Source organism: Hylobates moloch, unplaced genomic scaffold (assembly GCF_009828535.3).
Source record: "Hylobates moloch isolate HMO894 unplaced genomic scaffold, HMol_V3 SCAFFOLD_2, whole genome shotgun sequence".
NCBI classification, from domain to species: domain Eukaryota; kingdom Metazoa; phylum Chordata; class Mammalia; order Primates; family Hylobatidae; genus Hylobates; species Hylobates moloch.
The window spans coordinates 155,874,087-155,896,862 of record NW_026652277.1 but is presented as its reverse complement, the minus strand read 5'-3'; the positions used below and the strand labels follow the sequence as shown (position 1 = coordinate 155,896,862).

The following is a 22,776-nucleotide window of genomic DNA, read 5'->3' as shown; positions in this document are numbered from 1 at the left end:
ACCTTCCCGTTTCCATCTCCATTTATGGAAACTGACAGACAAAATGACCAGCTCGAGGTCCCAACAGACATATGTGAGAGAACCAGGACTTGCATGTGTATTATGATGACCTATTTGCTTTCCCTTCAGCAAGTGATGAGCTCTTTGAGAGAAGAGAGCTTGCGTCCTGTTCCTCACTGAATTTCCGGCATGCACCATGCTGTGTGTTTGGCTCTGACTCCAAACCCAGGCCACCTGCTCCCCCTTGCCAACTGCCTGATCCACATGAGCCCAGTCCCCACCCTGTCTTCCCACTCTGCATCACTCTCTCCAGACCCCTCCGATAGAGACGTCACCAAGTAGAACTGGGTGCAGTGAGGCAATCATCTCGAGCAAATATTCGTAAAAACATCCTCTGTACTGAATGCCTGGGCATGCACACCTTTAACAATTGTTTTCTTTCTTAATAAAACCCTCCTGTTGACTTTAAATTACATCCTTATTTTTACTACCTCTGAAATGCACGAATGCTCCTCTCCCCATTTTCAGCAAAGGTTGTGTTGCTGGCCTTGTCTTCCACATCCAGCTTTATTTCAGAGTTGCGGGTAAATCCAGCAGCCCTCCCACCTGCTCAGTCCTGGGTGTCCTCTGTGTTCAGCCCTCTCCCTCTGCCCTTCCCAGTCACGGGATCCCTCCTTATCCCAACCCCCAAGCACAGCTGGACCCAGTTTCCTGGCTTCTGTCCTACCAACAGCCTCTGAAATAAGCATACAAAACCCCTTTTGTTTTTGAAGGTTTTTCTCCCAGCTGGTAAATACAGAAAAACAAAATAGGATTTATAAAATAAAGCACACCATGGGGCAGTTATAGTTTCAGGAAAAAAAACCCATTATTTTATATAGAACAATTCTCTCTGGACTTCATTAAACTGAAAATTAGCGTAGGTCTGCTCTCACTTAAAATATTCTAGAAGGATTCCTTTAGGCCTAAAAATGAGCCCTATCCTAAATCTTCTCTCAGTAATTCTTCAGTTTTGCTCACCTTAACCCTCATTAAAAAAGCAGGTAGTAAAAATAAAGATGTAATTTAATTGTTACCTGGCCTCTTCCTTTGGTCAAGTTAGCAGAAGGTGGAGAGGTAAGAGTTAGTTATTTAATTGCAAAATTACTCAGGTTTCCCCAGTGGGTATTCACATCAATTCCAGACTAGAGTCTCTTTTATCTTAAAGCTTCCTTCTTCCTTACAGAGAGGTAAAGTCAATTTAAGTCATTTCCTGGCAAAGCTGGGTATACATGCTAATCTTAATAGCTCTAATAATTCATGACACTCCCCTCAGTCTGAATATAGGACAACCCTCTTTTAAAAGCACTGGCTCCTTGGAAATTGCATTTGAAGCTGTTTTGATACAAGGTGGTCTAATCCATAATCCTTTATTGGTAAGTTGCACTTGTGAGTGGGCAATGGCGAAATATAGCAGGTTTTCCAGGAGGTTTTTTCAACAATGGTGCTTCATCAAGTGATTTACTGCATGAAATGTAATTGTATATATCTCAGCTCTTCCCATAAATTGCAAATAATAATAAAAAATCTTCTGTATTAAGTCAAATAATTGGAGAGCTAATACCCCATAGTGAGTTAGGAAGGTGATTTTTGGAGGCCAGCAGCCCTGGCTCTGCCCTGGACTGACTCAAGGAGCTCAGACAGCTACATAGCCCCTCCAGCCTCAGTGTGTCCACTGTCTCACACAGGAGTGCTGTCAAGATTAAGTGGGACCATCATACATATAGTACCCAGGAAAGTCTCTGGCACTTGGTAAAGGTTTGAAAATGTTAACTTATATTCTCATGTGTCCCAAATTTAGATGGGAAATGTGAATTATAAGGCTATTAAACAGCATCATATTAATGGAGTAGTGGACTATCAAATAGGTAAAGGGAGCTCTCCCGTATCAAATCTATCAGACAACTTGAAAAAGATACATCAGGGAATTATGCAATTACATAATCCTATTGATTTATATACAATTCAACTGTACATAAATATGCGGTAAAATTAAAAATACACAAAAATATAAAATACTTAATAATAAATAAAGGTTTCCAAGAAAACAAAACGTGATTCTAGTCTGCACCCACCCTTCTCCCAGAAGAAAAGTACTACAGGGTGAAAAAGAAAGATGTAAATACCTCTATGGAGCTACTGACATCACTAAATTGATGAGCTCGGGTTCCTATCCATCTCTTGGGATCCATTTTTATAATCCATCAATATAAACAATTTCTCAGAGGCATAGTTTGAAACGAAAGCAGGAAATTTGGGACTAAATTGCCTTAAAAGCACAGTTTAATGATGAAAACAATTCATAGAATAATGCACACAGCAAAAATCCTACCTTCATTCCATTCAAAATGGATGAAGAGGCTGGATGCAGTGGCTCACACATAATCCCAGCACTGTAGGAGGCCGAGATGCGAGGATTACTTGAGGCCAGGAGTTTGAAATCAGCCTGGCTAACATGGCAAAATGCTGTCTCTACTAAAAACACAAAAATTAGCTGGGCATTGGTGGATGCCTGTAATTCCAGCTACTCTGCAGGCTGAGGCAGGAGAATTGCTTGAACCCAGGAGACAGAGGTTGCAGTGAGCCCAAATCGCACCACTGTACTCCAGCCTGGGTGACAGAGTGAGTGAGACTCCATCTCAAAAACAAAACAAAACAAAACAAAACAAAACAAAAAAAGAGATGAAGAGGCCTAAGAAACAAAAATTCATAATTGGATTGTTATATTTTTGTCAGTGGATTTATTTTATGTTTAAAGCCAAGAGTTATAAAGTCATCAACTATTGGTCATAAAGAAAGGATGAGTGGCCATGGCTTGTCTCTGAACATTAATAATTCGTGCACATCCTAAAATATCACTCAAGCCAACATCCCCTACATACTAACTTGGGTGACTTATGCACTCATTTTTTAAGTGGTGACTTCTTTAAGTGATGACTGCATCACTTAAAAAGTGCTTTTAGGTCAGAGCTATTAACAAGGAGAGGCCCTGTAATGGAGAGCTAATTGTAGGTTTTCCTCATCAACGGGAATAGAATATGGAAACCATTAGGACTGGCTTACAACGGGCAGATAGCCCACAGACACAGCTGTTTGTAAGTTAGGAAGCAGAATGGTATTATCACTTATACTATGTTAAAAGGAGACAAGAATATTCTTTGTCTTCTATGGCAGCAGAAAGGAAAAAGAGAAACTAGATCTTCAGAGCACCTTGATTTGTAACACAGATTTCAGCAACCTCCACTGCTAAACACTAGTCCATGTGCCACTCTCTCCTTGCAAATAGATTTTTCTGGTCACCTGTTTATGGCAAGCCTGATCTCGGGAAGCTAGAAAAGTTCAGGTCTCCTCTAGAACAAGCCCTTGCTCACTTCCAGGTTCCCACTGAGCCCAGAAAGGCTGACAATGTCTTCCCCACATTGCCTTTCACAGCTTGCTCAGATAAAGAATTTGCTAAATCTGAAAATGAGCCAGGCTTGGACTAACCAGGGCATCTTAAAGCTCCCCCCCACCCCCCAGCCTTTTTTTTTTTTTGGTAACCAGCAAAACTCAACAGAGTTTGACTCAACAGAGCCAAAACTCAGTTACATTTGTGTGACTCTGCAAAGAGAAGTCAGCTATAGTAGGGAGAAAAGGAAGAAGGCAAGAAAAGGAGATTCAAGATGAGTTTACATCCAAGAGAAGCAGAGATATTTGTAATCTACCTAGAATAATGTGAAGCACCTGTCCAGCATGTATGCTCAGATCCTTCATTCATTAGCACAAGCTGAAAACGTGAACTGCAAATTCTACACCAGCATCCTTTGCTTCCTCCATGACAGTGGGAGGTAGCAAGGGGAGTCCAACACTTCTTCATGACATAAGAAAGGCAGGAACAATACTGATGAGAATCAAACTGTGTGCCAAAAACAGCTATTGGGGTATTTGCTGTCCTCATCATTTTAAATCATACAAAGTTCTTCCCAGTTGATGCAGATATGTTTCTTTCTTCAAATTAAAGCCAAAAAACTGATAGGCATTGGTGGTTCACACCTGTAACTCCAACACTTTGGGAGGCTAAGGTGGGAGGATCGCTTGAAGCCAGGAATTTGAGATCAGCATGGGCAGCATAGCAAAACTCCATCTCTACAAAAAGTTTTTTAAAAATTAACTGGGTGTGGTGCCATACACCTGTAGTCCTAGCTACTTGGGAGGCTCAGGCAGGAGGGTTGCTTGAATCCAGGAGTTCGAGTGTGCACTGAGCTATGATTGTGCCCCTGCACTCCAGCCGGAGTAACAGGCTAAAAAAAAAAAAACAAAACAAAACAACCAAAAAAACTTGCATATCTTGCAGAAGTCGCTCCAGGGTTCATAGCACAGAATTAAAGCACTAAAATAGATCAATACAGCATAAAGGCAATTAAAGTAAAACCATATGAGGAATGGGAAGCTGTTATGGATGGTTCTCTCCAAGTATAAACAGTGATGAATGTGCTCACACCCTGCATGAAAAATCAGTAGGTCCCCACGTCAACACGAGGAGGAATATGTCATTATCTAGACTGAATGAAGTGTATGGACAAGGCAGGCAAAATGAAGCAAAGGGCCAGGCAGAGGGTCAGCTAGGGAAGAGAGGTGGTGGGACACATACAAAGACAAATGGGAAAAAAAATGCTGTTAGAGTCTTTCTGGAAAGTACAACTGGCAAGAGAAAGCAAGTAGGCTGAGGTTGGCTCTGAAAAATCATGGAGCAGGTGAGCAAAATGGCTGGGTTATGGCTAGGGTAATCAATGGGACTGTTCCCAAAGGGGCACTGAGTAATGCCAACAAGAGGTTTGCTACCAATGGCTGCCTTTTGACAAAATAGCTCCAGGATTCCCTTGACAGTTTTATTTCATCTGGACCAGTACTGTTGCAAGTGACCTGGAAGGAAGAAAGAGACAATCCTGGATTGGGGCAGGATAGGAGTGGAGGTTCTTCAGTCCTTTAGAACAGAAATACTTCAAGTCAAATTCATGTTGGAGGTGGAGGTAGGACAGGCAGCATGTCTCTTCCAGGGTGGCCAAGGACTTTTCATGAGAACTGGAACCTTTGTATCTTTAGCATCCTTTGGCATAGAATATTGGTCAGAGTCCTGATTACTACCACCACCATCCCCCACCCCTTATCTAATATACATTAGGTGGGGCAGGGTTTAGTTGAGTAGAGAGCACAGGATTTAAGTCTACACTAGCTGAGGTCAATGAATTGAGTGTTGGGCTTCCGGGTATACTCTTTAAGACCAACCTTCTCAGTCAATAAGATATAGAATTCCTATTGCCAAAGCTGAGATTCCATTTTGGCACAGATTCTTTCGAATACTGCATTTTCTAAGAATCTAGGAGATGAAGGCAGTGGCTTTCTGGGACATGTGATGTAAAGCTGGAGAAGCAGTTCCATCCCACAAACATTTACAAGGCAGTGAGCTAAGAGATACAAAGATGGGTAATTTGTCTAGATGAGCTCCTTGAGGCTAGGGTCTGAGAATAGAACCTGCAAACAACTGCCAGCGTGGTTGATGAGCTTCATGACAGGATTATGTAAGAAGAATGGGGACAGCACAAGGGAGAGAAATATAATTTCTACCTAGGAAATTAAGGAAGGACTTCAGGACATCTCAGCACAGTCTTCAAGGATAAGTAGGATAAGGAAGTGAGAAAGGCTGCATATTATAAGACACATACTGGGCAATTTTGATGAAGAGAGCAGCTCAGAACATGTCCCCCTAACATTTTAGTACTCAACATGCAGGGGAGCTATTGGGCTACTTATTCAAACACCTCTAGATCTGTGGTTTTGGTCTTGGCTTTGGCATGTGGAAGGAAGAGGAGCCATGACAAGTATGCTATATTTCATCATATGAGATGGCCTAGGACATAAGAATGGTGAGGATTAGGGAATGCCTTCAGTAAAACCCTAGCCGACCAACATCATAGTCACATCTTCAAGAGAAAAAGTCCCCCTGCCCAACAAAAACAAATTCAAAAATAGGAAGCTACCCTTGCTCCAAATGCATTTAAATCAACAAAAAGATAAAGGAAGCATACAAAGTAAGGTAATGTGACACCCTCAAAAGAACACAGTAATTCTCACCAATAAATCCTAACCAAAAAGAAATTCTTGAAATGTCAGATAAAAAATTTAAAATATTGATTTTAAATATGCTCAATGAGATGCAAGAAAAATCTGAAAATTAATATAAGGAAATCAGAAAATCAATTCATGATATGAATGAAAAATTTACCAAGGAGATAGACATCTTTAAAAAATTCTGGAACTGAAAAATTCATTGAAGGAATTACAAAATATACTCAAAAGCTTCAGTAATAGACTAGACCAAGCAGAAGAAGGAATCTCAGAACTTGAAGGCAGGTCTTTTGAAATAATACAGTCAGGCAAAATATAAAGAAAAAAGAATGAACAAAGCCTTTGAGACATTTGGGACTATATAAAGCAACCAAACTTACAAATTATCAGTGTTCCTGAGGGAAAAGAAAGACCAAAGATCTCTTTAAGGAAATAATTGATGAAAATTTCCCAAGTCTGGCAAGAAATTTGGACAGATCCTCCACATACAGGAGGCCCATCAATTCCCAGAAAAATACATTGCAAAAAGGACTTCACTGCAGCATATTATAATTAGACTGTCTAAAGTAAAAGTGAGCCAGGTGCGGTAGCTCATGCCTGTAATCCCAGCATTTTGGGAAGCTGAGGCAGGTGAATCACTTGAGTCAAGGAGTTTGAGACCAGCCTGGGCAACATGATGAAAACCAATCTCTACCAAAACAAACAAACAAACAAACAAACAAACAAATAAAAAATACCGAAAATTAGCTGGGTGTGGTGACACATGCCTGTAGTCCTAGCTACAGGGAGGCCGAGGTGGGAGGATTGCTTGAATCTGGGAGGCAGAGGTTGCAGTGAGCTGAGATTGCTCCACTGCACTCCAGCCTGGGTGACAGAGCATGACCTTGTCTCAAAAAAATATAAATAGATAAATAAATAAAGTAAAAGTGAAAGAATTTTAAAATCAGCAAGAGAAAAGCATCTAGTCACCTGTAAAGAAAACCCCATCAGACTAACAATGGATTTCTCAGCAGAAACCTCTTAGATAGAAGATAATTGAATGACATTTTCAAAGTGCTGAAACACAAAGAAAAGAAAATGTCGACCAAGAATTTTATATCCAGAAAGAATAAGCTTCATAAATGAAGGAGAAATAAATTCTTTCCCAGATAAGCAAATGCTGAGAGAATTTATCATCCCTAGACTGGCTTACCAGCAATGCTCAAAGGAGTCTTAAACATGGAAATAAAAGGCTGATATTCACCATTATGAAAACACAAAAGCTCACTGGTCTTATAAAGCAATCAAAGGATTAAGAGAAGAGAAAGGAATGAATGGCAACAAGAGAGAATTCCACCAAACCACAGAGACAGAGAGAAAGAAAAAAACAAAGAATCAAGAAAATGACAACATGACAGGAACAAAACCTCACATACCAATATTAACCTTGAATGTAAATGCATTAAATGCTCCACTTAAAATATATAGATTGTCATAAAGGATTAGAAAAAGATCCAACTAGGCTGGGTGCAGCAGCTCACGCCTGTAATCCCAGCACTTTGGGAGGCTGAGGCGGGTGGATCACAAGGTCAGGAGTTTGAGACCAGCCTGGCCAATATGGTGAAACTCCGTCTCTACTAAAATACAAAAATTGGCTGGGTGTGGTGGCACTGTGCCTGTAGTCCCAGCTACTCAGGAGGCTGAGGCAGGAGAATCACTTGAACCCAGGAGGTGGAGGTTGCAGTGAGCTGAGATTGCACCACTGCACTTCAGCCTGGGTGACACAGCAAGACTCCATCTCAAAAAAAAAAAAAAAAAAGATCCAACTATACGCTGCTTATAAGAAACTCACTTTACTTGTAGAGACATGTATAGACTGAAAGTACAGAGGTGGGAAAAGATATTTCATGCAAACGGAAATCAAAAGTGAGCAGGAATCACTATACTTATATCAGATAAAACAGACTTTAAATCAAAAACAGTAAAGACAAAAAAGGTCATTACATAATGATAGAGGAATCAATTCAACAAGAGACTATAACAATTTTAATATATATGTACCCAACACTGGAGCACCCAGATTCATAAAACAAATATTACTAGACCTAAAGAAAGAGATAAACACCAATACAATAATAGTAGGGGACTTCAACATCCCACTCACAGCATTAGACACATTGTCAGGACAGAAAATCAACAAAGAGACATTGGACTTAAAGCCAAATGGACCTAACAGACATTTACAGAATATTCTACTCAACAACTGCAGAATCCAAGTCTTTTTTTTTTTTTTGAGACGGAGTCTCGCTCTGTCGCCCAGGCTGGAGTGCAGTGGCGCAATCTCGGCTCACTGCAAGCTCCGCCTCCCAGGTTCACGCCATTCTCCTGCCTCAGCCTCCTAGTAGCTGGGACTACATGCACCCGCCACCACGCCCGGCTATTTTTTTTTTGTATTTTTAGTAGAGACAGGGTTTCACCGTGGTCTTGATCTCCTGACCTCGTGATCTGCCCGCCTCAGCCTCCAAGTGCTGGGATTACAAGCGTGAGCCACCGCGCCCAGCCGCCTCCAAGTCTTATGATATTACTTGGTTGAAAAACCAGTGGATAGCCATGATGGAATCAGTGACTATCAGTGGCAACTGTACTTGGTCATATTTTTCACCAAATCTGTCACTATTAGAGAACATCCTGAGTTGGCTTTTGCTTATGAAGCAAAAAGGACATGGGGAGGATGATTCTAATCTAAGACATAACCTGAGCTATCAATGGCTTCTTCAGTGTAGGGATACCTAAGTAGCCCACTAATTCATAGATTTATTCAACCCTGCAAAGATGCATGTAAGGAGACCTTGAAGTTTAAGAAAAGGGAAAAGAGAAGCAAAGATAGCAAGGGTGCAGTCTCCTCATGGAGGAAGATAAGGACCCTTAAAACTCACCCCCAAATCAAAAGCAAGACCAAGAGCAGGAAGGTGGAAAGATTTTCACATGACTAGCCACTAATAAAGTCATGAAATATTCCATAGTACATATTCCCTGGACCTGCCTCCCTCCCTGGCATTGAATATCAATAGGCTCTGCATTAATTCCTACCCTTGTTGCTCACCACATCAACAATGAGAGTGAGCATTTGATCAGTGACAGAGCCTTGGGCACAAATAAGCAATGTCTCTTGACCTCCTTAATTCCATCTAATATGTTTTATCATCAATATCTCTCTTAGAATGCTCTATGCATAACTGAATCCAGTCACCAGTCACTTAAATCATTCAAAAGTCCTTAGCGCAATCAATGGCAAAAGGAAAAATAATACAACATAGGTCTCTCAAGGATTCAATTTCAACACAGGCTCTTCAAGGCTTCTTCTGATTTAAGCTACCACTACTAACGTACACAATTGACCAAAACAATACTAGTAATTATGAGAATGGGACTATATTTAACATGAAATTAACAAATCAGTGGCAAAAGAAAAAATAGGAAAAAGCAGAGCAAAGGTATTCAAGATTATGAATGATCCCTGTAGCCCTTTCCAAAACAAACAATTTTAAAGATCTGCAAATAATCACCTCCAGGTGATTATGTAACAGAAATGAAAACTAAATCTGAATTCAAAATCAGAAGAATGCAAGAGATAGTTTATAATCTTGGTTTCTTTCCCACATATTAAATGTAAGCATAATGGAAGAAAAAATAACATATCCAAATTCTCCTCAATGAGCAGACAAATATTTACAGTACCTGGATTTTTTTTTTTTTTTAGCAGATGCTCAAATAGAAGGATGCCATGTTAAACATAATGATTTAACAGAGTAAATGTTCTCTTGGTTTAAAGTGCCCGGAAGAGGAATCAAAGGATTAAAGAAGGACTGATTTACAACACAGGTGGAAAAGCCCATTACTGTATGTCTCCTCTTTATATCATTTCCCTAATGATAACATGGAATAGTAAATCAGACTAGTATTGATTCAATCTCTTTTCTGCTCTAATTATGGCTGCTTCTTGTATCTTAGAAGAGGCTTTGAGAGGTTCCCCACTATTGTGAATCACAAACTGAAACCTCCTTAAATGTATAGAAGTCTATAATAAATTTACATTTGCTACCACATCACAATGTTGTCTGTTTTGTATATCTTCATTCTCTTCCTTCAAAATTGTTTTTAAAAAAACACCTTTGAATGCAAGGCTCACATCTGCTGTGTCTCATTCATATGGTTCAATTCTCTGTACAAGAATGCTTGATAGATCTCATTGTGCATCTGAAGCATAATAATGTCCATTCTTTTGAATAGTAAGATGATGTATCTTTGTACATTAGGATAATCTTCATCATTAGGTGAAATACTCTGAGTTGAATTTCTAATAATGGTGAAAACATGTAAAGACATGTACATATGCGTATATTCATCCATAGTCTCTCATCTGGCACCCCTCCCACCGATGTTGTCAACAGCTCCTGCAGGTGCACAAGATAGGTAGCTGGCTCTGGGGTAAAGCAAAAGATCATTGAATAAAATAAAGCCAAATGAGTAAAAGGAGAACCAAAAATATGTCCTTGGACACATTGAAACCATATTCTCTCCAGCTCTTCTAGCCACACACATACACATGAACACTAGACAAAGAAGGTCATTATATAATGATAAAGGGATCAATTAAGCAAGAGACTATAACGATTCTAAATATATGTATGCGCCCAACAATTTTAAACATTCCCAGCCAGTGGAGCAGAAACCTCTTCTGTTGCTCCTCATACTGAAGACAGATCTTTTATCACAAACCCAGAACCACAGAAAACCTCACTGCTAAGTTAAACAACACTTTGGATGAGGAAACAACCTTTAGAGCAGAGTTTATCAAACTCTTTTACTTATGTAGTCACTAAGAAAATGTTAAGATTCTGTTTTTCACATACTTTAAGTTAGCATTCAAATTTTTTCATCATAATTGTGAAGTCTGTAATTCTGGAATACTTGAATTATTAAAATTTTTAATTAAAACACATCACTCTTGAAATGTATCTCGTGAATATGACAGCAATTTGAAAAACACCTTCATCCATCAAAAAAAGGTGAACAAACTCTTCTTTAACAGTAAAAAAAAATGCTGTATTGTTATTTTTCTCCTTGAGCTTATTGTATTTCGATTCCATTTTCCCCAAACATTTTTCTCCAATATATTTTAATGCTAGAAAGGCTTTTATTAATCTCCCTACTATACTTCTCTGTTAAGAAAAAGTATGTATAAAGTAATTTTTAAAATATTTCCTGTAACCATAATGCTTTAAAATGTTCATTTGTAAGCAATCATTACTAATGCACAAAATTGGTCCAAAGAACATTAGTAATTATTTATCAAAATGTCAATATGGTTAGCATGGAAAATATACTTTTATTAAAAATACATTTCTACAGAAATGGAGTTTGTTTATATTTCTCCCAGTTAGTTCATATGCCTATGAAGAAGTATTTTCCATTGCTATATAATAAGGTAGAATTTAGCACCAATTCCATATAATTCTTTTTTACCTTTATAGTTGTATGCAGTAAGACACCTTGTTTACATAAATAATAAGGGAATGAAGGAGACATCATCAAAAAAATATTTTCGTCTATCATCTTATAGCTCCTTCAATATTGCTGAAAGCCAAGAAGTTAAAACTACATAACTTGAAAAATGATATGTGTCCTGGTCCTTATAATCACTCCCTTTACCAGTATGGACACTAGTATGTTCATAGTTCTTTATGGGTGGAACAAGATCTCTGTACCCCAGGACAACACACTACTGTAAGACAGAGGTGGGTAACAGGTGTGGTTTTCTCTGTCAAGCAGGAGCAGAGTGACAGTAAAAGGTGAGGTGGAAAAGATGTGGCGATGTCAGTTTTGAAGCAAATCAGTTTTAAGAAAGGGAACTTATAGAAGTTGGGGGCCAGGAAATTGACTTCTTTAAACTATCCATGCCTTCACAGCTCACAGAAAGTCCTCACATCCTCCTATGCGCTGGACACCCCAGCTGCACCACCTCTCCGCTAGACAAACATGTTGTTGCCAGACATTCTGTTCATGTATAAGCTTTGTACACACAAAAATGCACTTAGTTTAACACATGGATTCCCTTATAATATGTAAACCTGTAGCAGTTACTACAGGAAAAATAATGAATTTTTTAAAAAGATAGAAACATAAATGTTGTTCAATCTACTTAAAAAGAGAGAAAATATCTAATCACAGTATCCTGAGAACATAAACCATACTCAACAAAGGGTTATAGTCCAATACACTTTATAATCTCAAAGAAAACCCTGGAAACAGCCCAAATGTTATTAAACAATAGGAAAACAGCTAAATGAATTATGCTACAGCCATATAATGGAAGTATATGTAACATTTTAATTTGAAGAACATATACTGGCATTAGAAAATATTCTTCATATGGTATTGAGTAAAAAAAAACCAAGCAGCCAACAAAGTCATGAATAAAATTTTATATTAATTTATAAAAATATATGTGTATAGAAAAAGACATTTAAGAAACTCTATTAAACTGTTTTCAGTGGTTATCCTTAGGTGATGTAGTTATGGACAACTTTCTTTTTTGCTGTATTGTTCTTTCCAATTTTTCTACAGAGGGCAGGCATTTCTCTCCCAGTGAGGGTTGGGGGAAGTTATAGTGGGAAGGGAAGAAGGTAGGGAAATAGGCTCCCTATGTCTGGGCTGCTGCATGTGGCTGTGGACTTCACAAACAGACAGATGATGTCCAGCCAGGGTTGCCAATCAGAGCTTAAATCCATACTACCTGCTGTAGGGGTGCATCCCCATCACAGGGAGTGCAATTTTCTTTCTACTTCTTCATGTAAGTTTTGATCATGTCTCTCCTTGACCAATTTGATCCTTTTATCATGGACTTCCATGGCTGGTTCCTTTAGGTCACTGATTTCATTCGCTCTACAGACAGGTAGAGCGAGTGCAATCAGGTTCACATCATGCTAATCTCATGAAATATCCCAGCTCATGGGTGCAAGAAAGCCTTTAGTCAGCAAGTAAAATGCTATGCTATGGTTTGAATGTGTCCCCGCCAAAAGTAAGTGTTGGAAACGTAATCCCCAATGCAACAGTATTGGGAGGTCAGGCCTAATGAGAGGTGATCTGGCCATGAGGGCTCTGCCCCATGAATGGATGAATGCTGTTATCACAGGAGTGGGGCTTTGTTAGAAAAGGGTGCATTCAGTCCCCTTCTCTCTTCTCTGTTCCACCCTGTTTTTGTCCTTCTACCTTTGGGATGACGCAGCAAGAAGGCCCTCGCTAGATGTGGCCCCTTGATCTTGGACTTCTCAGCCTCCAGAACCATGAACTAATAAATTTCTGTTCATTATAAATCACCCAGTCTGTAGTATTCTGTTATAGCAGCACAAAACAAACTAAGACACGCTGTAAACCAATGTGGTTATCTGGGCCTTCAGCGGGTAATATTGACTTCTGTGATATTATACAATGTCCATCTCCTACCTCAGTACATGTGGAGGGATCTTGACAATGGTATCCAGACCACCTAGAGTTTCTGCAAAAGAAAAATTACAAAGTTAAAAATAAATATTTAAACACTGAGAATATACATTGTACATGAATTTCTCTGTTAGTTTCTCTTTTCCCCAGGAATTCCTCTAACTATAAACTAGTCAATTCTCAATTATCTGCATGCAAGTCCTTCATATTTTAAAATCCTTTTCCCTTGAGAGCCCCAGAGATTTCCCTGGACCTTGCAAACTAGGAGGGAAAAGTTAAAAATTAGGGCACATTTCCCTATACAGATAAACAACGAATAGTTAAATTCCTAATCTGAACCACTGAATCTAATTACAACTGACTAAGATATTATATTCTTGTAATAAAAATAGAGAAAGAAAAGCTGTTTCCTTGAAAATACTGTTTCAATATCCTTACACAATAATTCATACTTGTGAAAGACTTTCAAGTTCACAAAGGACTTACACAACATCTCATTATTCTCATACACATTTGTGACATGGTAGATTAAACTTTAAAAAAAAAATCACAGTATAGTTAGGATATCGATTGGAAGGCTCACATCCAAATCTCGTTAATCCAACCTGGATGTTCAATACTTTGCCATTGTTTGTGGATTTTTAACACTATTGCTGCCTCCAATTTTAGAGACAATGAAAAGCTCACCAGTCTCTTCCCCCAAAAACTGTACTATTTCAATCCTTCCAACTTGTCTCCAGTCTTGCAGCTCAAATGTGTTAACCCCTTTCTTCACTCCTTAGAGTCAACTAGCCCTGTCTATCTGAATTATTTTCACTGGGGAAGGAGAAACGTCTCTTCCTACCTTGCTCAGAGATCAGAGAGAATAACAAACATGAAATATATATATATCAGAGACTCAAGGCTAAGAACAGGCCTGGTAGGATCTGGGGTTGATGTGTCCAGTGGGGCAAAAGAGTGGATTTCAGAAAGACAATTAATCAGCAGAACAGAAAGATGAGTTCAGCAGGGTTCTTGGTACTGTGAAGACAAGGCCAATGGAGGAAGATGAAGGACTGAAGTCAATGCTTAAGATGAGACAGGATGACAAGAAAGGGAAGCCCTGCGATGCAGGTACAGGAAGCAGCTCAAAGGCCACACAGGCCAGCACAGCTCACCAGTTAGCACAGCAGGGACTGGCACCCAGGACGAGCTGGTGCTGCTCCCCAAGGAAAGGCAGTGACAGTGAACAACCAGATCAGCATGGTTTTCCCACAGGACAGAGGGATATATAGTCAATCAAGGCTGGGTAACAGTGCCCAGCTCTATAAGGCTAAGAGCAAGCTAGAAGAAAAGGAAAAGAGAAAGGGCCATCACACAGCAGCCACCATGAAACTACGCCTCTAAGTGCAGTGAGACTCCCAGGCACATGGGATAAGTGTGGAACCCAAGGTGAAGAGCATCCTAAGGTCAAGGGAAAAATGGCCTGCAGCTTTGCTGTAAGCAACCAGGACAGAATGTAGCTGGGGAGAGGGCACCATGGAAGCATCAAGAAGGAAGGCAAAGAGAACCAGGTTCCAGTCCCAGCTCCGCTCCAGCTTGTGACACTGTGGGATGGGGGCAGGTCACTTATCCTCTGTAAATTTCAGTTCCTTCATCTTTAGAAAGAAGACAATGACACCTTCCTCCCGGGATGCTTATGAGGAGCTGATAGGATCATGATCACAAAGGGCCTGACACAGTCCTTAGATGCCAGTGCCAATTCCTGTCTCCCTTCTTTGATTCTCTCACTAAATACTGGACCAGGTCCTGGGCTAGGGACCCAGTGGTGAGAACAGACACAATCCGTGAATTCATGGAGTGCACATTCTCATTTCGAAGCATGATAAACGCCAAGAAGGAAAATACAGGGAATTAGGCAAAAGTGGAACAGGAGGTCCTACTGTGGACTGTGAGGTCAGGGCTTCCTGCTAGGGGTAATGAGACCACAAATGATTTATTTGAAGTAGATAAGGAGGGGTCACTCCGAGTGGAGGGAATAATAAGTTTGAAATGCTTGGAGAATCCCAACATCTTCCCTGACTCTGTCCTGCCACTTGGGTCCAAGCTGCCACCTTCTCTCACCTGGATGACTATACCAGCCTCTGTCCTGGGCTTTTGGCTTTTGGGCTTGCCCCTGAAGCTGCAGTCTCTGCTTAACACAGTAGCCTGAGAGACCCTGTCAAGACCCAAATGAGAGCATTTCATCCACCCCAAATGACTCCCCATCTCATCCTTAGAGAGCCCAACAAGGACTTGCATGATCTGGTCCTCACTTCCTACCTCTCTCCCCTCACTCCAGCCCCCTGGCTCCTTGCTCTTTCCCAAAGCCATCAGATGTTTTCCCAACTAGGAGCCTCCCTTTTAGTAAGGTTTTCCGTGAATACCCTATTTAAATGGCAACTCCCCCTTTACTCCAAGCACCTCCTATCTTCTTCAGCATTTTATGTTTTCCCTTTCTTAGCTCTTATCACTCTCTTTGCTGTCATGTATATTTTATTTATTTATCTTGATTACTGGCTGTCATCTCTCCAAGAGTCTGTAATCTCTTGGATCTTTTTGCCTGTTTTGCTCACCATGTTATCCCTAACACCTGGCACATAGTAGGTACTCACTAAATATTTGCTGAATTAATGAAGTAAGAGGGAGCACAGTGTAGCTGAGTAACTGAAAGAAGATCAGTGTGGCTGAAATTCAGAAAGCAAGGACCCCTCTCTCTCATGAGCATCTCAGAGGGTGATGACCCCTCTCTCTCATGAGGGTCTCAGTGTGGGATGCCCCTCTCTCTCATGAGGGTGGTATAGGACAAGGCTGTGGGGCAGGTAGGAGCCAGGCCATGTAAGGCTGGACAGAACACACCAAGGACTTTTGTTTTTATCCTAATGGGATGCTATTCAGTGTTTTAACATGGCATGTCATGAAAAGATTGGGGTTTCCAAGGTGACACTACTTGGGAAAAAGAACTAGAGCAGACAAGGAAGGAGCAGTTAGGAGGGTGTTGCAGAAGTTCAGATAAAAAAGAGAAGGCAGCTTATTCTGGAGAGCTGGCAACAGAGGTAGAAAGATGTGAACGGGCTTGACATATATTTAGGAGGTAAAAATGAGCACAGCTTGGGTGACGGACTAGGTAAGATGGCAAATTACAGAAATGTATCAAGGATGACTCTAGATGTCAGGTTAATGCAACTGGACAGGTGATGACATCAACTGAACATTTAGAAACACTAGAAGTGAGTGAGGTTTGGCAGTGAGGTAGAGGTGGGGAAGAGCACACGGTCACTTTGAGCCTTGTTGAGCTGAGTGCCTGCGAGCCATTGAGGTGGAGATGTTCAGTAGGTAGCTAAGTTGCGGGGTGTGGGTTTCAGAGCACTGGTGTCGACTAGTGATATAAATGCGGGCATCACATTCTCAGAAATGGAGCCGAAGCTGTGGGTATGTGTGTGTTCAACTCCAGAAGAGCTGGGAGTAAGAGATGAGGGCTCAAAGCTAACCCTTGAGAAACTCAAATATTTACAGCTGGGGAGAGAATCTGGCGCTAGCAAGGGAGACAGAGTGGCTCAAGAACCAAGATGGAGCTGGTAGGGTGTGATCATAGAAGTCAAGGTAAAGCAGGTGCCCAGTTGTGTCCAGTGTCACCAGGAGGACCTGTGAGATGGGAATGAGAATGGTCTGCCAGCCAAATGGCTGTAGGTTACTGTTCTTCAGTAACTGTGAGTTGGTGGGATGATGGAGGTGAAAGGCAGATGACAGCAAGATGAAGGCAGAGTAGAAGGTGAGAACACAGATACAATTTCTATACTTTTTAAGAAGTTTGGCTGTGAAGTAATAACCTGTGGCTGGAAGAAAAAGCAGGTGGGTAGATAGAGAGAAGGGTGCTGGTTGGATAGATGTTCCCTCTTCCCCTACTTGGCCTTCGTGCCTCTAGTTTCTTTCCCCGCTCCTCCATTTTCCACATTCATTCTGCATAAGGCCCCTGATAGATATAAAATACTAAAAGTAGGACTTGGTTGCTTCCAGCTCTCCTGTTCTGCAATTCTATTTCATCCCACCACAGCCTAGCTCACAAGCCCCCAGGACTGCCAGTTCCTGAAGTTCTTTCTGCCTTTCCCCAAGCCAACCCTTCATCCAATTCATTCCTTTCTACTCCCTGGCCAGGCCATTCCTCACCAACAAAAACAACCAACCAGATAACACTAAATGAAGAGAAGATACATACATATGCCTTATTAGTTATTCTGCAGCCATTAACACTGATTTTCAGAGAAGTGTCATGACAAAGTAGACAGAGTAGAAGAAGATGCTAAAGTTAAAAAACACATGACAATATGCCATACGTGGTATGACCTTTTGCAAAGGGAAAGACTCAAAAATGTCAACAGTGTTATCTCTGGATAGGGAGACTGCAGATTATTTTAATTTTTTCTTTATGTTGTTCCATTATTTGCAACATTCTAAAGTGAACATATATAACTCTTATAAATAGAAAAAGATGAATATTATTTAAAACTCAAACAAGTAAAGTATTGATTTACTTATTGAACATCTGCCTTCCACTATAGGTGCAGAAGCAACCAAAGAAGCATAAACGGCAGTCCCTGTGCTAAAGAGCTCACTACACTGTTGACATGTATTGTTTTGATTGACCAGTATCCATTCCCCTGGCTTCTGAAGAAGCATCTTAATTTTACTTCCAGGAAACCATTTTTCCCCAGCTCTGGATTTCAGTGGAACTTGTAGCCTAGGCCTAAACCAGTTATTCTATTCCATTCTTTGACTAGAGGACTGGTTCAAGGATACTCACATGAACCCTCAGGACAAAGAGAACAAGGGAAACCAAGGATCAAGCAGGAGTGACTGGAGCAGTCCAGCTCTCTTGATATGGTCTAAATATGGTGATGATCACCTATCTCAAAATGATCTCAGTGAGGAATGATGCCTCTCTCCTTGAGGGTCTCAGAGTCGGATGACCCCTCTCTCCCATGGGGGTCTCAGTCTTAGTGAGGGATGACCCCTGTCTCTCATGAGTGTCTCAGTGGGGAATGACCCTCTCTCTCCTGAGGGTCTAAGTAAGGGATGACCCCTCTCCCATGAGGGTCTCAGAGGGAGATGACCCCTCTTTCCCATGAGGGTCTCAGTGGGGAATGACCCCTCTCTCCCATGAGGGTCTCAGTCTCAATAAGGGATGACCCCTCTCTCTCATGAGGGTCTCAGAGGGAGATGCCCCCTCTCCCCCATGTGGGTCTCAGAGGGGGATGACCCCCTCTCTCCCATGAGGGTCTCAGTGGGGAATGAACCTCTCTCCTATGAGCGTCTAAGTGAGGATGACCCCTCTCTCCCATGATGGTCTAAGTAGGGGAAGACCCCTTGCTCCTATGAGGGTCTCAGAGGGGGATGATCCCTCTCTCTCATGAGGGTCTCAGTGTGGGATGCCCCTCTCTCTTATGAGGGTCTAAATCAAGGATGATCTCTCTCCCATAAGGGTCTCAGAGGGGGATATCCCCTCTCTCCCATGAGGGTCTAAGTGGGGGATGCCCTCTCTCTCATGAGGGTCTCGGAGGGGGATGACCCCTCTCTCCTATGAGGGTCTCAGTGTGGGATGGCCCCTCTCTCTCATGAGGGTCTAAGCAAAGGATGATCTCTCTCCCACGAGGGTCTCAGTAGGGGATTCCCCCTCTCTCTCATGAGGGTCTCAGAGGGGGATGACCTCTCTCTCTTATGAGGGTCTCAGTGGGGGATGCCCCCTCTCTCCCATGAGGGTCTAAGTGAGGATGACCCCTCTCTCCATGATAGTCTAAGTAGGGGATGGCCCCTTGCTCCTATGAGGGTCTAAGTGGGGGATGACCCCTCTCTCCATGAGGGTCTCAGTGGTGAATGACCCCTCTCTTTCATGAGGGTCTAAGTGAGAGGCAAACCCCCTTTCCCATGATGACTTAAGTAGGGGTTGACCTCCCCCTCCCATGATGGTCTAAGTGGGGGATGAGACCTGTTATCCTGAGATGGTCTAAGTTTATTGTTGCCTCTTTTCATGAGATGGTCTAAATGTGTTGATTCATGAGCCCAAAACTGTGGAGACCCACGCAGAGCACGTCAGTCAACCCACAAAGAGCAGGACAAGATCCCTGAAACAGTGTCTAATTCTTAAATCACAGCTATTCTTGTAAGGGGTATTTTAGTTAAAGGAGTAAATAAATCCCGTTTCGTATAAGTCAGCTTAAACTAGCTTTTGTGTCTCTTGCACCCAACGTATTTGTCAATTACACAGCCCCTAAGAGCCTACCGGTGCACACAATCAACTATTATCCAAAACAGTAGGTACTCTAAGAGAGTCATCAAGGCAAGGATCTGAACCCAGACAAACAACTTATCCCATTGAGGAGCTTAGGGAATGTTTCCTAAACAAGATGGACCTTGCTGAGCCTGAAAAGGGAATTCCCTACAGAAGGACTAGCAAGAGCAAAGGCAAAGAGAGAAGTGTGCCGCACAGCATGTTCAACAAAGTGCCTCAGCTGACTGCTACTAGATTGTTGAATCTTGGTTGGGGAGTGACAAGAACAGAGGCTGGGGCTAGATTCTGAAGAGCATTCTGAGGAATTTACACATTAATCTAGAAATAAATTATGGGGGTTGAAGAGTGACAGGTGTTTTGTAATCTAAACAGTGATGGGCAGTGGAAATGGACTGGAGTGGGAAAGACAACAGGAAAACCTATCTCTACAGGCCTCTGTTCATGTCTCCAGCATGCCCTTCTAACAAATTCCTTATAGGGGACATTTTATTCATCCATATATCCCACTGCTCATTACCAGGGTGGTCTTAATGAATGTTTCCTAAATAAAGAAGCAAAGGAAAGAAGGAACCCATAGCTTCCCCATTCTTCAAGTGAAATCTACTTCAAAAGCCCCACCAGCTCACACCAATTCTCCCCCAATCCATGGACCCCACATTTATCCTCCCTTCTTTGACTTGTTTTCCTGGTTTGTTCAATCCAACTGCACAATGAATGCCCTGCACTATTATTTAACTATTTCATGCACTTCTGTCTTGTCTTGCTAATTACAGAACAATCACCGGGAAAGGAAGCACATCCACTCAGGCTAGTTTCTTTCAGACTTGACTCGAATAATCTACCTGCCTCAATGCTCAGCCTCCCCAATGGCTTTAAAGGACTTAAACTCAACAACGTTGTGGTTTAACTTAATAAGATGTTGACGTCAGTATTCAAACTTATTAAAATACTAGATTAATCTCCTCCTCCCTGTTTATCTAAATCTGCTTAATTTGCAGCAAAATAATAACGAATACTAGGAATGGCTTATTTAAAGCACAATTGGGCCCTGCTTTATCATGTTACCCAGCCATCTGTGACCCTTCATTAGAGGCATTTTGGAATCTAGCTTCGAATCACTCTGCTGAATGACAATGGCAACTGTGGCTTTAAGAGCCTTGCTGCTCTCTCAGATTTCTGGTCCATTTTTCTTTAACAGTAAGCTAAAATGGTCAAGTGCTTGTTCTACCTACAAGACAAACTTCCTAGACAATATTCTAGACAATTTTGTGATGATAGGCACAGGTTAAAAAAAGATGCTGCTGTAATTATCTGTACACACACCCAAACATGTGAATTAAGACCATCTACATATTGAGTCACCTAAACCGCTCTCAAAATTTTACATTTAGTGGAAAGCCTGCTAAAGGCTCTTCTCTATCTCAGGCTGCATCAAAGCACACACAGTGTCATGACAGACAGTGATGGTTCTTGGTTGCGAGGGAAAGGGAGTCAATTTCATTTTTCAACTGAGTGGCAACTGAGGCATCACATCAGGCTCTTGCAAGGCAGAGCGTTCTAGAAGCCCACAGAGCTAGCTGCGGTGACTTCTTCTTGGCCTTTCGTTTCTAAAAAGCATCACCATCACCCACAGTATGCTTCTGATCTATTTGCATTACCATCCTGACCATTTTGATTGCCCAAACCCCGCCTAATTGAAATGTCTTTCCGTTTTTTTCCGCTGCTGAGTTCTGCAACCCCAGTCTGATGAGAAACACAAATTTGCTCCCTGGAACTTACTTCAATGCTAGCACAGCTCACAACCCTAAAATCCCACCTGTCTGAAGGGCAGACCACAACAGAATTGCAGAGGTAACATGATCCCCGTCCGTATGTTATTTTTCATGTGCAATAACCATGAAAGCTAACACTTAGCAAGCTGACCTCTATCAGGAAAATCAAATTAAACAAGCCTTTCCTTCCTGGTTCCACTCGCCAAGGATTCGACATCGGGGTTGTTGGTTTAACTTCCCTTTTCCCCAGAGGCGCTTCGCTGTCAGGCCCCAGGATTCGCACCGGCTCCGGGTCCTGCCTAACTCGGCGATGGGGAAGCATCGTCCCCAGTGCCGGGACCGGGAGAAGGGGGCCGCCAGGCAGAGAGGACAGCGATTCCCGAGGAAGGTTTCAGAGAGTGAAAGAGACTGAAGGGGAGGCGGCTGATGTCCACGCCCGAGCCAAGACTCTCAAATCCCACATCAATTTCCCGAGGCGACTCTCGCAATCGCGCGAACGGCACCCATGACCGACGCTCCGCGAAAGCCCCACGCGCAGAGGCGCGGGTTCAGCCCCGGCCGCGCGGCCCTCCCGCCGCGGCGAGCAGGTGCCGGGCGCTTACCCAGGGCCCAGGTGCAGCTCTCCTTGATGGCTTTGTACTTGCTCCCGGACGCCTCCTTCTGCAGCTTCCTCAGGATTTCTTCCATCTTGACCTTCCAGGCGCCGGGCCGCCGCCCACAGGGAGAGACGCGCAGGCGAGCCGGGCCGGGGACGCCGCCGCTGCCTGGCCCTGGGCGCCTAGGCGGCCGCCGCGCGCGCCCCCATGCCGCCCCGGCGCGGCTGCTGATGAATCACGCCCGCTCCATGCCGCGGGCCACGTCAGCCCCGCGCCCCGCCCGCCGCCCCGCCCGCCTGGGTCAGGTGCGCTCCGCTTGGCGGCGGCTGTGGGCTGGGGCTGGAGAGCGAGGCTGGAGGCCGCTGACCTGACCGCCGAGGCAGGCCCCGCGGGCGCCGCGCTTAGCGGAAAGGTGGGGACGGATGTCCGGAGCTGGCTCGCCAGCCGCCGGGAGGGAGCGCCTGGTCGGCGGCGGGCG

General features: G+C 42.5%; 1 protein-coding gene across 1 annotated transcript in view; it reads right to left on the bottom strand.

Annotated features, from left to right (window-relative positions):
• The window catches only part of ARFGEF3 (ARFGEF family member 3), a 186,519-nt gene extending 164,022 nt beyond the window's left edge, over positions 1–22,497 (bottom strand). The window contains exons 1-2 of the mRNA XM_032160177.2: positions 22,305–22,497; positions 13,630–13,681 (exon numbers count right to left, since the gene is read on the bottom strand). Coding sequence (XP_032016068.1) covers positions 13,630–13,681; positions 22,305–22,389 — 137 coding nt within the window. The 5' untranslated portion in view covers positions 22,390–22,497. The remainder of the gene's footprint in view (positions 1–13,629; positions 13,682–22,304) is intronic.
• Between the last annotated feature and the right edge of the window lie 279 nt (positions 22,498–22,776).